The sequence below is a fragment of the Phaethon aethereus genome (genome assembly GCF_964289735.1).
Source record: "Phaethon aethereus genome assembly, chromosome: Z".
Lineage (NCBI taxonomy): Eukaryota > Metazoa > Chordata > Aves > Phaethontiformes > Phaethontidae > Phaethon > Phaethon aethereus.
In genome coordinates this window covers 58,139,492-58,157,700 of record NC_138577.1, presented here as the reverse complement: position 1 = coordinate 58,157,700, position 18,209 = coordinate 58,139,492, and the positions used below count along the sequence as shown (strand labels likewise).

At 38.9% G+C, this 18,209-nt stretch overlaps 1 protein-coding gene across 1 annotated transcript in view; it reads right to left on the bottom strand.

Annotated features, from left to right (window-relative positions):
- Positions 1–18,209, bottom strand: part of GAK (cyclin G associated kinase) — a gene marked incomplete at both ends in the record, with an annotated part of 73,055 nt that overhangs the window by 18,147 nt on the left and 36,699 nt on the right. Inside the window, 9 exons of the mRNA XM_082012892.1 lie at positions 317–475; positions 2,324–2,517; positions 2,873–2,952; positions 5,982–6,099; positions 7,058–7,252; positions 8,471–8,604; positions 12,751–12,873; positions 16,072–16,220; positions 16,313–16,362. Of these exons, the coding sequence (XP_081869018.1) occupies positions 317–475; positions 2,324–2,517; positions 2,873–2,952; positions 5,982–6,099; positions 7,058–7,252; positions 8,471–8,604; positions 12,751–12,873; positions 16,072–16,220; positions 16,313–16,362 (1,202 nt within the window). The remainder of the gene's footprint in view (positions 1–316; positions 476–2,323; positions 2,518–2,872; positions 2,953–5,981; positions 6,100–7,057; positions 7,253–8,470; positions 8,605–12,750; positions 12,874–16,071; positions 16,221–16,312; positions 16,363–18,209) is intronic.

Here is an 18,209-nt window from a genome sequence, read left to right as displayed (position 1 = left end):
GTCTACTTTGTTTCCTCTGTTCCTCAGCTAGCCTAAGTGGGGCTGTGGGAATGCAAAGGCTTCCCTGAAAACCTTTACAGTTAGGATTTTTGCAGAAAGAGAAAAATTTAGCTCAGCAGTTAAGTTACACACAATACCAAAAAACATTACTTGGCATTTATCAAAATGAAGTCTAATGACCACTTTAACCTGCAGAGCTCACTCATTTAAATAGCTTTTTGACACAGCCTGGTGAAATTGTGAAGGCTTAAGCACTCATTGGAAGGTGTACAAGACAAACACAAAACAAACAGTTACTTCAAAGGAAAACCTATACCTTTCCAGTCCAGAGAATGAAAGAAGTTATTTGCATCAGTACTACTGCTGTGTGGGGATTCTGTATCAGTAGGTGCACTTTCTGAAGACTGCTCCACCTGGGATGCTTCTGCTTCATATTGTGCAGTTGAACCTGGTTGTCTAGGCAGCTCCGGTTTCCCTGTAAAATACATTTTAAGCCAAACCCTTTGAGAGAAACTTCTAATACTCAATCCTAGTCATAACAGCTGTTATTTGACTTAGAGACTGACTGCTATAGCAAGACAACTGTCTCAAAGTACCTATTACTCTGCAACGGCAAAATCCCACCCCCCATTTGAAATTAGCAATATTAGCTATGTTTCAACTGCGAGAGCTGATAAGACCCTATTTTCAACTATAACATTATATCAAATCAGACTCATAGCAAAACACTGAAGCATTCTATTTACATTTGTCGGAAAATGTAATTAACACCTCACTTGTACCGACCATCCCGTAAAATATGCAAGAGCTATGAACATCTACAATAAGGAACATCAGAAAAGAACAAATGCAGCTATAGTAAAACCCAGAGAATAAAGCCAGAGAAGAACATGAAGTTGTCGACTCCTCTGAGATGTTTGTTAAGTAATATACTGTGTGCTGCAAAATACACAAATAATTACTCCTTACATTTCTTGTGTAAGACTGAGCTGGGCTGAGCTACAGTCTGCTATATCACCTCTGGAAAAGGAGATTTCCTCAAGGCAAATAAGACGACTCCCTAAGTTAATAAGTGTCAATCCACTGTTTGAAAAGAATGAGATAAATGCTTGGGAGAAAGCTGTTTGTCTAAATCTAAATATCAAACTGGTAGAGCATTTTTTTACTGTCCTTCCACATACTCAGTTGTAGCTTACCAAGATGCTGAAAAAAATAGTCTCAGAAAACACACATGAAAGATCATGGTTAATAAAATAGTGCAAATTCAATTTCCATACAGCAAGTTTTATACAAACAGTTCACAGTACTTGCTCTTGTCCTATTCCCTTGCCACCAGTTTTAAGAAATATTTTCAATGGAAATTGAAACTCTTACATTTCAGTTATTAATCAGAAATTAAAGGAACTTAAAAAAAACCCAGTAATTTTTATGGATCCTCATTATCAGTGAAACACCTTAATTTCAGTGACCTGAGTTGTTTTCACAGTAGGATTTTTAAAATCTATGTAAGCCAGGTTAAATAGAAGATGACCTAAATCATAATACAGACCAAACATACCCTGCAAAAAAAAGACAAGACAGCAGCAACTGTCTTGTATGAAAAGAAATGTAATTAAGATGTACCACATGAAAAGCAGAGAGTAAGATCTCATGTATGGTGTACTAAAATGACCAAAATAATCTCCATCATGCTTTTTATTCTGGACACATAGAGAAGGCTTAAGAGCCTTAAGGAAAATGTCAAAGTTAATTAGTGATACCAGGAGAAGACAACAGATACTGAACAGCATTAACTGGAATTAATGCAGGCATCTACAGATGAAGCACAGAATACATAGTATTAAAAAACCTAAATGTCTGCTGGACTCCATTAGGAAAAGTTCAGAAATTTAATTACAGCATTATTTGGCTGTATGCAAGAAGGACCTTGATAAAAAAACATTTTTACTTAAGACCTTTGTGAGAAATGCTCAGATGATTTTTAAGTGAAATGATAATGGAGCCAGTTTAGCCAAATTAGTTCTTCCAAGATATTTTGCCTACAAATTCTGGCTGTCACAATGCCATTGTCTAAAATTCCTGCGAATAGGATATTCACAACAAGCAAATGTAATGACAGTGGAGTTAAGACAAGGATAATTATAATCCATTATTGAAGGATAATTTATGCTCCTTCATACAACATAAGTCAAGTGCTATTTAAAAAAAATACACATTTTAAATTTCTTTCACTTAAAGGAATGTCAGAAATAAAACAAAAGTCTCAAACACTAAGTACATTCTAACTGTATCATGTTCTTTATTTTTTCAAGAGATTCATTACCAAATTTTGATAAAGTCTCTTGTTGTTCCTCTCGGGTGGAGAAAAGGATCTTGGGATTCAGTCCTTTTATATTCATGTTATCCCACGGTGGCTGTTCACAGCTAGGTCTATCTCTAGGCTCCACCTCTACTTCCAAATTAACTTGAAATAAATCAGGATATTTTTCTTGTATGTCACAGGCATCCAGATCATACCTGCAAAGATGCATACACATAGATTCTTGATACTGATGGCTAACTAGATTAAATTCACTGAAGTCCAAGACACAAAACTTTAAAGCAAATAGTGTAAGGTTTAAAACATGCTGTATTTGCTTATTTTTACATGTATTTTAAACAGGTGGTATTTTGATACAGAAATTTTTTGTATAATGCACAAAACCTTCGGTTTCCTTGAGATGAGAAAACAAAAGAATCCTATTGCAATCAAAGTTACTCATCTACTTCCTCCACTGACTGTATTTCCTCCTCCTGCCATATGTTGTTTTGGCAGGTTAAACAGTTTCAAAGAAAACTTCTTCCAGTCTCCTACAAAACTGTGTCAACATACTTGGCAAATTTCACTGTGGTGGCATTTCGGGGCACAAAACCTGTGTGGAACTGAATCTGAAACATCTTCATCGAAGCCATCTGTAGAAAACAAGAAATACAGGGAAACTGCGTAAGTCCACAAGAAAAGTATGCACTGTTCTGCCTTTAATATAAGGCAAAGTATTCTCAGTATCTGTAAGTTTGTTTTGCTACCATTTCAGATTAATTTCATGTATGCTTTACCTTGAGAGATTTAAATGCAGCTTAAAGTCAGAACGTAGATAAATCTATTACTACCGGAAACAAAACAAAAGACCTTGAACCAGGTAAGTCTCATCACTAACCTCATATCAAAGTCTGTTAAACATTTCCAGATCCTGTTCTAGAGGATGAAAATGCATGACCCTTTTCTGAATAACATACACTCAGAAAAACTCACTGTGCAATACATTAATCAAGAAATACATGACCTATATAGAGGAGTCCATTCAGAAGTTTTAAATGCAGCACATCTAAAAGGACACTTCACAACATAAGCAAAGAGTTTTTTCCTGTGCAAGTTCTGAAGTCAGCCATTCATCCCAGACAGAATTACACCACTTTTCCAAACTGATTGATTATAACCATTCAACCTTCTCAGCTCTTTATTCTGCTGACAGAGAAACTATTTTCCCATGCCTGATCAGCATGTGAGAGTCCAGAAAATGCTGCTATAGAAGATTCATGTAGCTCCTGGTCTTGCACAAATCCAAAATACAGCAAACAGATAAATCCATAATGTATTTGTCCCCTGGCTTTATAGAATCATTAAGGTTGGAAAAGACCTTTAAGGTGATCAAGTCCAGCCATCAACCCAACACCACCATGCCCACTAAGCCATGACCTGAAGTGCCACATACACACGTTTTTTGAACACTTGCAGTGATGGTGACACCACTACTTCCCTGGGCAGCCTGTTCCAATACCTGACCACTCTTTCCGTAAAGAAATTTTTCCTCATATCCAATCTAAACCGCTCCTGGCGCAACTTGAGACCATTTCCTCTCATCCTATCGCTAGTTACTTGGGAGAAGAGACCAACACCCACCTCACAACTTCCTTTCAGGTAGTTGTAGAGAGTGAGGAGGTCTCCCCTCAGCCTCCTCTTCTCCAGACTGAACAACCCCAGTTCCCTCAGCCACTCCTCCTTAAGACTTGTTCTCCAGACCTCTCACCAGCTTCGTTGCCATTTCTGGACATGCTCCAGCAGGCTCAATGTCCTTCTTGTAGTGAGGGGCCCAAAACTGAACACAGTATTCAAGGTGCAGCCTCACCAGTGCTGAGTACAAGGGAACAATCACTTCTCTATTCCTGCTGGCCACACTATTTCCGATACAGGCCAGGATGCTCTTCGTCTTCTTGGCTACCTGGGCACACTGTTACAACATATGTGGAACAGTCTTGCCAGTCCTTACAAAGCAAGTCACACAGTAAGAGTCCAGTAAATATGATATGATAAAACTGAATTATGAAAGCTTTCCCTGTAAATGGGCATTTATTGAACATCATAACCAGAAGTCACGCAACAGGCAAAGCATTACCAGGGTGAGGGAGGTGATCTTTCTCCTCTATCCAGCACTGGTGAGGCTACATCTGAAGTCCTGTGTCCAGTGCTGGGCTCCTCAGTACAGAAGACACATGGACATACTAGAGGGAGTTTCTCTGATCCATCCATCTCTACTCTTAACTATATATGAAAACCTGAACACCCGATTAAATCAGTTTTCTTAATTTCCTAGAAGATAAAGTAAATCCTCTCTCAGACTAACTAGCAAGTAGAAGACATTCACAATGCCCAGCTCTAGGCACTTAACAGTAATAATGAAATCTGGCTGATCTCCGTAAGAGTTCTGCAGAGAGCTTCAGGAAGCAATTTAGAGTATGTAAACTAAGGACACATTGAATATTGTTCCATCAAAGCTCCAAGCCAGGATTATCACAAACACTGTTGATGTATCGTGTTATAGCAGATGGATGAGAAAATTCTAATCTTTTCCGATCAGTGAATAAATGACAGAGAAACCACAAAGAAACCTTATCATCAATGAAACTGACTGCACAAGAAGTATAAGCTAATCTTTGCTGAATATTCCCCAGTTGTATGCCTTCTTCACTGGTGACCTTGAACCATACACTAGTTATTTTTGTGCATTAGAGAATCACTTTGCTGAGCTTTCAGTTTTAGGGTGCTCTGGAAGATCTGCCCCATAGCACTCTGGGGACATTAAGAAAGTCTTGAACCTCTGCAACATGCCAAGATTAGATACTCACTTTCCTACACACAAAGTAGAAAAAACAGTGAAAACCATTTATTTCAGCAATAGTACATATGCATGAATATGCTTGTTTGCCTCAAATGTATGGAAACTGTCTGTACCATTTCTGGATCAATTTTCACAATGCTCCAAGATACCCTAAACTTTGCAGTACCCTTCCTACCTTTTACATGTATCTCCAAGTTTAATTTGGGTTACTCATCTGGAGGAAAAAACAGATGCTTCTTTTAGAAATTTGAAGACAGGCTTCATTAGCAAATTTTTTGTGATTCTGCAATACATTTACATCCATAGTTGAATTAAAAAAAGGAATCATGCATTCTCCTTAGGAGAACAAAGACCAGTAAGAAAATCAGCTATAAAAACTCAACCTGGGTCTGGAAATAGGGTACAAAACCACATGGATTTTTCTAGCCTGTTTTGTACAGGCAGTCCTTGGAATTCCACTATTCTATTGAGTAGTATTTTTTCCTTTGGTTGCAGTCTGTCTGTACAGAATTAAAAAGTTCTGGCTTGTTGTACAACCTAACAGATAACAATTGCTGCCTCAAAGAACTGGCTAGAGGCTTTCCATGCAAATATAGTAGCTATCACTACTGAAGAAATTTCCAGAAATGCTTACCAAATCATCTACATGCAGAGCACTAAAGAATGGACATACTTTGCATTCCCGAGTACATGAAACCTCACACATTTCTTTGAACAAAGAATAGCAAATAACAAATATGAGATGAGATAACAAATACAAATACGATACAAAACTGCAACAAGAAAAAGCAAGTCCTCCATGTAGGCTGTTAAATTTATCATTACCTTGGCTTGCAGTCGGCCTCCTAGTGTTGACCTGGCATGATAGATCACAATGAGAACATCCCCCTGAACTGTTATACCTAGTGGAATTACTGCTCTCCCATCTTCAATTTTAAACTCCCTGAAGAAAAAACATAACCACAATTAAATTTGTTTTAAAAAAATACTGTATTATTTCATCTTTGGTTTGCTTTCTCCAAGGCCTTCAATATCAACCTATAAAAATCTGCTTCAAGTTCTTATTGCGAAGAAGGAATTTGCTCTAAAGGATTAAAACTTAAAAGCTGCTCTAAAAATAACAAGATTAACGGTTGCCTACAGCAGAGAAACAGACATACAGACCCATAGTTCTCAAATCAAACATGGGAGAAACATGTATTCAAGGAGCTCCTTGAAGAATGTAAGACAGGATTTTATGAAGAAAGCTGTTCTGAAGAAAGGTGCAGAGAAAAACTGTAACACCCCACAGCTGTTTCTGTTCCTGCTCTCTTCAAATTCATTAAACTCTTTAGGGGCTTGGATTTATAGGAAAGCTAGAAGGACTTTAGTATTGTCTCATCATCCCTCTGTCTGTGACTACCTACACCTAGTACTGCTGGTACCATTTGCAATTCCTGTGCTGTATTACAATAGCAGACACCGGAGGAGGTGTACAGGGGTTAATAAGAACTCCCTTACAGCTACAGTGCCTGGGGGATCCTCACTGTTCCCATGACTGAGACATCATGTTCAGTTAAGTACATGTACACCAGGGATCAATCTTCCTAGTTTACACCACATGGAGCAAGAGGAAGGTAAGACTTGCTCACCTCTGCCTCCCAATGTGCCACCCCACCATCATCCCCACTTTCCGTGGGAACAGATCCAAGCTGCTATTATAACCATGTTCTCTTCCCCACAATTTACCTTTCAAGATCAACTAGAGGGGGAGAGAGGAGCTTGTCCACATGTTAAAGAAGCTTTCTGCTCAACTGGTAAATGCAAAATCATGCTTCCTTCTCACAGTAACAACTTCATATTTAAGTTAGTCTAGAAAAACATAACGTGCTGTTTCAGAGCAAATCATAACCTGTACTTACTTCATTTTGTCATACTCCTGAGAGGTTGTGGTTACTCTCTCATCTCCCACATAGACCTCACAAAAAGGCCTGCAGCCATTACGCTGCTTACTGAAAAGAGGAACTGGAGTCATGACAATTGATCTGACAAGTATGGGCTTGCTGTGAGGAATAATGGGTTCTTCAGCCATCATGTCACACATGTATTCAATGTATCTGCCAAAACCAAAAGGTATTCATTTAGACAGAGATCCAAATTCTACAAATAGGTGAACACATAGGTTTACTTCTGTTCATACCCAGCCACTGAGTAGTGACAAATTATAGCAATAAAACACTGAGAACACTTAACAGCACTTCCAGCAAATGGATTTTCAAATCTGATAGAATTTCACAAAAGGAAAATAGAAACATGGAGAACTATTTAACCCTAGCCAGCCTCTCAATTTAAGGCCAGCAACACAGTTTCTGTACAAAAGCCTGATAACTGCATCACAACAGAAAAATAGACTGCCCAGAAAATTGTACGCAGCACTGCGTATGAACTCATCTGCACCTGTGTCCCGCCTTCCAGACAACTCCAGACCCTGCCTTAGGTCTGTAGCTTTACATATATTCACTTCTAAAACAAACCAGCCGCTCTTTCCAAAGGCCTTAAAACACCCAACTAGAAATATTTCGTATCTTCAGCAATTCTGAAGCTCGTAACTCAAAGCTTCCTAAGGGCTTTAAATTTATCCTCATTAATGTAAGTTATTTTGTAGAGGACCCATTAAATATACTCAAAGTTAATCTGTACAACAGCATAATCTGTCATTTACACTTAACTAATCCTGACTTCTCACCTTGCTAAATCTAATCCTTTTTGCAGGAAACACCCTTACTACCAGTGTCACTTGCTACTGAGACTTTGTTATACGATCTATCAAATTAAATCAAATAATCATTTGAAAACATTTGTCAAAGTATATCAAAGTCACTTCTGCATGCACTCCTTTAAAAAGCAGAAGGCATTCTTACCTAAACAGAAAAGATTGACAAATCATTATTGGTCTTTCAATAGAACTTGCAGTATTCTGGCACGGTGAAACCTACTGTAACAAACTACTAAACATGGAATAAGTCTTACACAGGTGGAAGAGTATATTATACTTGAGAGCATTCAAAAGCACTGCATACCCTTGCTTTCATTCCTAACAGTTCTTCACTACAAGTCATACTTGACTCGCTTTTGATAAGAGCATCACAACTAAATTAAGGGCTCCAAAATTCAGAACTACTTTCTCCACTCATGATACATCCGCTTTTCCAAGTATTTTGCTGTTAGAACATAGACACTATAGAAATAATTTATCTTCCTAACAAGCATCCTGTAAAAATAGTAGCATATTCACAGCTTCGTTAACTACTTGCTTCCACAGACCAATACCATACCTTTTATGAGAAGGCCAAATGCCAGGAGGACAGCGTTTCATACTGAACATATAAACTGCAGCTTCAGCAGTAGTGAAGAGACGACAGAAACACAGAAAAGAACAAACTACAACAGCAGATGCTGCTCTTCCATCCTACAAAAAAAATTGCAACTTTGTTATTAAACCTAGTGGAAAAAGCATTACAGAAGTTACTGAAGAACATGCTATCTCCTTTTTTAACGTAATGAAGTCCAAGGCCTAGTGCACTCATTAGATTTGAAGTTTGCATCTGCATGTGAAATGCTTTAATTTCATTTCCACACAATACAAAAGATACTACCTATTACCTGCTTCCTCAAATGTGAGTAACTGCTTTGGCTTAACACTGTTTGAAATTTTCAATAGATGTTTATTACCTTACTATCACTAATACCCATTTTTAAGTTTGTTTCCTGGCTGCTACCTGAAGCCTCAGTTCAGTGCTATTTTTGGCTGGTAACCATGGACTTCTGCTACAAAAGAAGTCCTAAGATTCAGAAAAACTAAGCCACACTAAACTCTTTAGTCTTCTGACTAAGACTGTCTGAGATTAATAGCTTGTCACAAAACTAACAGAAGGAAATTAAAATACTGAATGTCTTTCTGCAGGGACCACAGCTAAACACATCCCAGGTTCACTCCTATGTTAGAGAAGACTGAAGATTCAAACAGGTAGTGGCTGACAGAACAGGACCTCTCAAGTTCTTTTGCTAGCAACATGGAACAGATTTTTTTCCAGTCATTTGGTATTAAGTGTGGAAGTGGGGAGGAAGGAAATGTTTTTCCTCAACTTGTTTTAACAGGCATTTCCTTCAAAGCCAGGCTTCTGTTCTAACTATTACTTAGATCAATGAAAAGAAGGCCTGCCAGCACCATAAGAGCCAGATCTTTACAGAGCAGTTCAGCAAAGCAATATTATTACCGCTGCTTTAACTAGCAAGCCCAATGATTTCCAGAAGTCACTAAACTAGTCTATGATTCTATGGGCTGGAGCCTGCCTTTCAGTTAAATTTCACAGATGGAACAAAAACATAGTCCCTATCCTGAGATGCCTACACTTAGGACAAAACATTAACGAACACCAGGGAAGAATGAAACAACACTATGTACATTTGCATTACAAAGCCACTTCCTAATTAAAGCATCATACTGAGTGGAAAAAAAACACTGTAAAGTAGTCAGCAAGCAAGTCACAGCAAATCTTTTTCAACTGTGGCATGAAGTCAGAGGACAACTTAATAAGACTTTAAAGACCACTTTACAACCAGAAAAATATGGCATACAAAATAAAGAATCTTATTCATTAGTAAACAAATCTGATGACAGAACCCTGCTCTTCAGAAAAGCTTGGAAAGCTGCAGAATGGGAACAAAAGAAACATTCCCAGAGATGAGCTGGTAAGAATTTCCATTTTTCCTTATATGTTTTTTACAAGGATGATTGGCTACCAAAATAAACAATCTTCAGGCATAAACAATCATTAAGGCAGCAATGAGAAACAACGATTGGAAAAAGCTAGATTTTGAGCCTAAGTTTTGTCCCAAAGCACCAAAAAGCTAAAGGATTTTTGCGTCTAAACTATTTTGAAACAAACTTTATAAAATAAGTTAAACATAACTTTTCCTAGTGTGTGTATAATTACCTTAACTTCGTTCATTTAAACACAAGCCAAATCTGATGGAACACTTAAGCACACTTAAAGAGCTGCAGCATACCCAGTTGCAAGTTTCTTTGCTATTAAATTCCACCAAGATGATCTTGTACTCATACCTTCTTAAAAGCTGTGCAAGTTTTCAAGGATGACCACACCACTGCATGGCCCCAAATAATTACACAGAGCAAAGTGTTAGTGCAGATGTCCAGCCTCTGGCATACAGTCTTTATACCAACAGAACAGTATTGCAGTTAAAAACAGCTCCCAGTCATTGCCAGTCCAGAAAGACTTAACTGCAGCTGAAGCGCAGAGCTGCCATTTAAACCTTGTTTTCGACTAAGTCATTTAAACCAGTTTCAACTCAACTGGACAAATTACAATGTACAAATTTAACAGTACACTGCATTATTGCAAACTTCTACAGTAAAAGATCAAAAGACCTACCTAGTTTCACCTTTACAAGGAGTAACTCTTATGTTTTGTTACCCAGGAAAGTGTAGTAGACTAAAACATTCTATCTCTACCAGACTAAGCACACTATTGCCCTTCTGGGCTGCAAGGACACATAGCCGGCTCATGTCCAGCTTCTCATCCACCAGTACCCTCAAGTCCTTCTCAGCAGGGCTGCTCTCAGCCTGTATTGATACTGGTGGCTTCCCCAACCCAGGTGCAGGACCCTGTACTTGGCCTTGTTGAACCTTATGAGGTTCACACAGGCCCATTGCTCAAAGCTTCCCCAGGTCCCTCTGAATGACATCCCATCCCATCCCACAGGCATGTCAACCACACCACTCAGCTTGGTGTCACCTGCAAGCTTGCTGAGGGTGCACTCGATCCCACTGTCTTATGTGACTGATGAAGATATTAACAGTACTGGTCCCAATACAGATGCCTGAGGGACACCAATTGCCACCAAACTCAATTTGGACATTGAGCTGTTGACCACTACCACCTAGATGCAACCATTCAAGCAATTCCTCATCCACTCAACAATCTATGCATCAATATACATCTCCAATTAAGAGAGAAGGATGTCATGGGGGACCATGTCAAAGGCCTTACAGAAGTCCAGACAGACAACATCTGCAGCTCTTCCCTTGTCCTCTGATATGGTCACTCCATCATAGAAGGTCACTAGGTTGGTCCGGCAGGACTTGCCCTTGCTGAAGCCATGCTGGCTGTCTCAACCTCCCTGTCCTCCGTGTGCCTTAACATAACTTCTATGAGGATCTGTTCCATGGTCTTCTCAGGCACAGAGGTGAGGCTGACAGGTCGGTAGTTCCCAGGCTCCGCCTTTGTACACTTTTTAAAAATGGGTGCAATGTTTCCCTTTTTCCAATCTCCAGGGACTTCACCTGACTGCTCTGAGTTTTCAAAATCATGGCGAGTGGCTTGACAACTACCTCAGCTAATTACCTCAGGGCTCTGGGATGCATCTCATCAGGCCCATAGACTTGTATATGTTCAGGTTCCTCAGGTGATCTTGAACCTGATCTTCTCTTACAGTGGGAGGGACTTTGCTCCTCCCATCCCTGTCTTGCAGTCCATCCACTCAAGAGGTGTGGGAAGAGAATATGCCAGTGAAGACTGAAGCAAAGAAGTCGTTGAGTCCCTCAGCCCTCTCCTCATCTGTTGTTGCCAGTTTGCCAGTCTTGCTCATCAAGGGGGGTATGCTTTCTTTGACCTTCCTTTTCTGGCTGACATACCTGTAGAAACCCTTATTACTCTTTGCATCCCTTGGTAAGTTCAGCTCCAGCTACACCTTGGCCCTACTGACCTCATCCCTACACAACTGGGCAGTCCCTGTACTCTTCCAAGGATACCCATCCCTGCTTCCACTGCCTGTGCATTTCCTTCTTGCCCTTTAGTTTGACCAGCAGATCTTGAGTCATTAATGCTGGCCTCTTGCCTTCTTTTCCTGATTTCTTACACCTGAGGATCGAGAGCTCTTGTGCTCTGTGGAAAACATCCTTAAAGATCTGACAGCTCTGTCCTGCTCCCTTGTGCCTGAGTGCAGTTCCTAGGGGGTCCTATTGACTACCTCCCTTGAAGAGTTGGAAGCTTGCTTCCCTAAAATTCAGGGTCCTGACTTTATTCTTTGCCTGCCCCATACCTCTCAGGACTGCAAACTCGACCATTGCATTATCACTGCAACCCAGGCTGCCTCCAATCTTGACATCACCAATGAGCTCACTTAATTAGCTCACTTAGTTTCTGCAATTCTGCAGATAGAGATTACATTCTAAATGAACAGTAGTGGGAAAAGCAGCGTACATTCAGCTGTCACTCAGAAATATGAACAAAAATTAGAGCAAACACTGAAATAGTAGAGAAGATTCTGTCTCCCAAAGGCTACTTTGCCTTAATCCCTCCTATATACTGCCTACTTCCATGTAGCATGGAAGGCAAGAGCTACATTACCCTACTGATTTGCCTAAGGAGAAAATGTATGCAAATAACTTTCCTAAAGACATAGCAGGATGGAATTGCACCCAGCTCTCACAGTGAAGCCAGTAATATTCACAAACTGAGCGGATACTAGTATCCTTATTCATAATTTAAAGTTGGATTGAGCAAAGCACTTCAGACTTAAACCAATTTCTTACAAGGCAGTGCACAACACAAACATTCTTCTGGTCTTGTTTCAGCCATAAATGCATGTTCTTGCATATGCTATAAAGATTCTGAAGATTTGGTGCTCGTCTTGCTGGCCAGCCACATTCAGAAACCTGCAACAGAGACAGCAGAGGTGAGAAACAAGATTACATAATCACATACATTTGCATAGCTTAATATGTGTATATAAGAGGCAATTTTACACTGTAATGACACCTTCAGGTAGAAATTAAGCAAGATGCTCAAGAAAAGTAGTTACAAACAGTGTCAGTACGACTATATAGGATGAAGTGCAATAAAACTCCAGTCCTGTCTATAGTCCGCTGCACTAGAAGTATCAACAACTCAGACTAAGAAAATTTCAGATAGTAAGAAATAAAGTAAGAGACCTTGCAACTTGATTGATGCACATATTCTTAAGCAAAAACAAAACCAGAAAGACTTTGTTTGCTTTTACATTTGTCCTTTATTCAAAGAGTGTCAACAGTTAAGTAATATTCCTTCTGCAGTTAGTGCTACAAAACACTACCAAATAATCAGCTTTACTGCTGAGAGTCTATGTTCTTAAAATCAGCTGTCCATTCAGAGTGCAGTATACAAACCCTGATCCCTGAACACTTGCAACACCTGAAGAGTAGATGTTCTGCCAGGACTAAGGAAGCAACTTACAAAGCAAGCTTTTTTTCCTTCTTTCTTTTTAGCCAGGACCACAATTGAATGTGGAAGACCAAGTTTTGCTATCAGCAACTACAGCTATCAGTTTCTTAACATAAATGAGTACAAGGGTTACTCCGAGATTAATTACCTGAACTGAGCATCACAAAAAATTCTCAGTGAGTTCATTTTTCTACCAAGCTCAGGAAAACACGCTGAAAGAAACACTCTGACATACAAAGTCTCCTGCTGCTTTTCACTGTATTCAAGTATTTTAATCAGAGAGGGCAGTTTCAGAAAGCACTACTTTGTGAGAGATTTAAATTGAACATTCTTTTGTTAGTGAAAGCTTACACAAAGTCACCACTGAACAAATAAAAGCTAAGGCAAGCAGTCCTTTATATTCCTGTTCACCACAGGATTCAATATGGGCTTAAGTATATCTCAAATATTACAACAGCAGTGAAAGAATCATATTGCAGCATTACAGCTACAAACCAGAAAACAGTCTAGGAAAGCAGGTGTATTCAAAAAAGCAGAAAGAACTGACTTTCTGATTTACCATTTACTTTCTGCTCAAACACGAGTTTTGTTACAAGATGTATACCATACAACATCATCTTCTTTGCATCTGGCTATGTTTTAAGCTCAAATTGTTCTGATCATTAGCAGAATGATGGAGAGTGCACAACTTCTGAGCAACGTATTCCAAGGATGCCTCCAAACTAGCAGAAAAGACTCCAAAACTACCATTAACTTTAACCAAGGTTAATGACATTTGTAAAAGTTCCATACACATAGTATGTAGCAAGAAAGCCAGAATATATAATTTCATAAACACCTACTAAGCCAAGCATCATAATTAAGAACTTCAGAAGCTGTTCTCTGATAAAGTTTAAGGCTTGCCACAATCATCCTTCGCAGACACTAAAGAAAGAGTAAGATTCCTTAGCGTCCTACATGGCTGCTCTCACCCAGCACTGAATAATGAAGTTAAGTTGGTCAGTATTGCTCATTGTGCATCTGGGTTTCAAAGATGGACAGGAAATATTTACCCAACATATTTATAGTTTGTTTTTCAAGTAAAACAGCTGCTTTTTTTTTGTTTTTAAACAGAAGACAGTGTTTTGTAGAAACTTCCTAAATACTCGCAGCCAATGAAGTGGGCAGGAACCTACAATGTTTTACAAATTGTGATCGAACTTTGTTTCCCAGGAAAAAACAAAGATCATAAGACAAAACAAGCATCAAAAAGATAATGTAGACCAGAAGAGTTCCAGATGACCAGTAGATTTACCTCTGCTCATATTACCATTCACAGTACCAATACATCAGGAATATCAGTGTACAGGCACCTCAGACTTGCATAGCCAAAAAACCATACCCAGGGTAAAAAATTTCCCAGTCACAGAATTCTTCCATAAATAGAAATTGATAGCTTTGTAAGATGAGGAATAAATCAGCTTGCTATGTCAGCCTCAGGGGACTTTCCAGCAATCTATCACTAAAAAGCATTGCTGAAGATTTTGCTTTGAGGTACCTGCTCCAAATAATCATGCAGGAGGTTTCCTGCATGATTAAGCTTTGCCTTCCATGTTGAACAGCCTCTGCCTGAACCTCATACTGAACCAGATGCAGATAAAGAAGTTAATTGCCTCCACCCAAAGAGGCAGTAATAATTTTTTCAGGTGTGACAATACTTTGTCTTGTCTACAAGTTTGCAAGGAAACAAAAGGAAGAAGTGACAAGTACTGGATAGAATACATTAAACATATCTCAGCCTGACAGGTTAAGTGAACTTGGATAACTGAAGTAATGCTAAGGATGGCTCTGGAGGATAAGGCCCAAAAGGGGCTTCCTGTAACAAATAAACACTTCTAGACTCTCCCTCTAGGCTGTCAGTATTGTGGTGAAGGGGTATGATCACTACAGACTGTTTAGGTTAAGTTTAACATAGCCAGTGCTAGACAACTCACAACACAGTAATGGCCTCCACTGTTGAGCTACTTACAGGATAGCTGGGGTGTATTAAGGATCAGACACTGAAGTCCAGTATCTCAGCACCTAACAACTTGTCCTCACCACCTTGGTTACTGAATTAGGCAAGTGTCATCATTTTAGTATCAGAGAAACAGCCAGAAAGGCTAATGGAGGCTCAGCTGAGCTACACCAGTATTTCAGGCAGTAGCAACATGCAGTCAGCTAGGACTAAGCCATATGGGAGTCAAATGGTATGTAGTAGTACAAGAAGAAAGTCCAGTGAACAGGTTGTGCAAATCAGTTGCCAAAGGAATACTACCTCTGTTAAGGAAAACCTCTGAATGTAGGTAAATGAAATTTTAGTAAGATTTTTAATTACATTAAGTATTTTCCATTTATATCTGAGACATGTAAGGTACCTGTACGTGTTTGCAAAGATATCACTAGCCTAGGAAACACAGACTTTAGTCAGTAAGACTAGTCTTGCATCAGCTAAGTTTGGATTGAAAGCAAAGATAAGCAGAACATAGGTTAGGTCTTTGACCTTATGTTTATACTTTTGTCATCTTTTTGATTATACAGCCTACTTTAACATATTTCACAATGAAAAGCTGAAGGTATAATCAAGATATTGTGTTGAAAGACCTTTTACAGAAATACACAAAAACTATACACACCCTATTATGGAATCTTGAAGGCCTGTATGTTCTTGGAGAGAGATTGTACACAGCATAGTGGCCAGGATGTTTAGAGTCCAGACATAACCGCACGTCTTCTATGTTATTTTTGATAGCAGATTCTACACCTTCAGCTGGAAAGGACATCACTGAAGACAGAACAAACACCAGGTGAAGTATTCACAGTTTTCATGTATTAAGAACAATCAGAAATTATTCTTGAGAGACATAGCTATCATACCAGCAATTCGGGAGGTGATGTATGATATATCCAAGTCTCCTTTTGCATAACTGAAATGGAACACATTGCAGTTAATACTGTGAAATAGAACCATTCAAGCCGTAAGTCTAAAACCCAGGTCTCTCAGGCTAAACCCACCACCATGAATAATGTTTCATTTCTTCCATCTGAGGCTTGTTATCTGACACTTCAATGTTTTCAGAATAGACATCGTATTTGAACAGTTACTCATTTACATCAGTCACAAGAGAACCATCTCTGGGGATTTTGTACAGATGCCTTCAATGTTTAACTCATTCCTCTAGCCCCTGCTCTTACTGATAAATATTCACTGTAGGTATCAGTTTGAAAGCCTAATGAGGATGCATTAACATCCTTAATGGAGGACATGATAATGCTTAAAACAAAGACCATTTGTTGAAATGTCAAATGATGTAACTGGCATGTTACTATCTGGCCCAGATGCTGCTCAATTTCTGGATTCCATATGAAGAGAAGAATCTCCTTCCCCATTTAAATCATTCCTCCACAAATTCACTTCCAAAATTCCCGTAGTAAGCAAGGCATTAATCATTACCCATCTCTTTCTCATACAGTTGTGCACAAAGAGCAGTCTTTTTGAAAAATAACCTCCCAGCATTTGGGTTGGGTTTTTTTTTTGTATTTGGGTCCATTCCCTTCATCTCTACCTAATCACGCATATTATGCCAATTTACTATTTTAAGGCCACTTATTTTTTTGTTTCTAGGACATCTGCTATGTAGCAGGACAAAGACACTCAAGAAGAAGACTGAAGAGCCCCAGTGCAAGCCAACACACTTGAGTATAATCACACAGGCCTGCGCTTCTAATTGGCAAAATAAGAACAAGCCTCACCTACAGAATTTGGTTTAGTTATCTCTAACTTAGGTCAGTAACATAGTATCTCCAGAATGTACAAATGTCATCACAACTCTATGATTCATGTTTAAGGAATGCAGAGGTACTATCAAAGAAATACTTCTGTATTACTACAAAGTTTCACAATGCTGCTTGAAAGAGCAGACCTAAGATATTGCACTCAAATTTTGAAACATCAAGAGAGAACATTATGTTTTGATTCCTTGCTGCTTGCTAGTAAACATGAAGGAGTCTGGAGGAATTGATTAAAAGATTATTGAATTTAGAAGGATTGGGAGGAAGATTTTAGGTAAGGAAAGAACAGCTGTCCTGAACGCTAGGACATTAAGCATTATTTATGCAGAATGGCATAATCAGTGTCCTAACAATAATAATGACCCAAGGTGTGAAGAGAAATTGAAATCACTATAAGGAATTTTGAGTGTCTCACTAGACAAAGAACTAAAAACTTCAGCCTTGAAAAATCTTGCATAAGGAGGTAGACAAAATGGCCAAGTAAACACTATTTCAAAATTCTTTGCACCTTTGGAAGGACACGACTTCATCATGTAGCTCAGGTGGTAACACTGCTGAAGCCAAATGAATTAAGGCAGAAATTTACATTGAGCTTACCATGATTTCTTACTACAACTAGTGATGAGCATAGTCCTTTACATGACTGCATCAAATGTTATTTGTTGTTTACACTCACTAGCTTCAAGCAAGAAAACATGCAGATCACTGATTATATCAACTTTTTTTAATATCAAAATAAAGAACCACCTAATACAATAGCCTGAGAACAAAGAACCTTTATCTCTTCAATGCTGTAACACTGAGGTTAAGCAGCAACTTGAAACAGAAACACAGAACTAAAGAGCAAAATAAGGCAGCCCTCACACCCATTCCTTTAGGAACACTTTCAGATATTGACTTCTCACTAGCAACACCACTCAATTCAGGTTTGCTTTTTACATTACTCTAAACTAAAATGCAACATTATTAGGAGCATGGATCT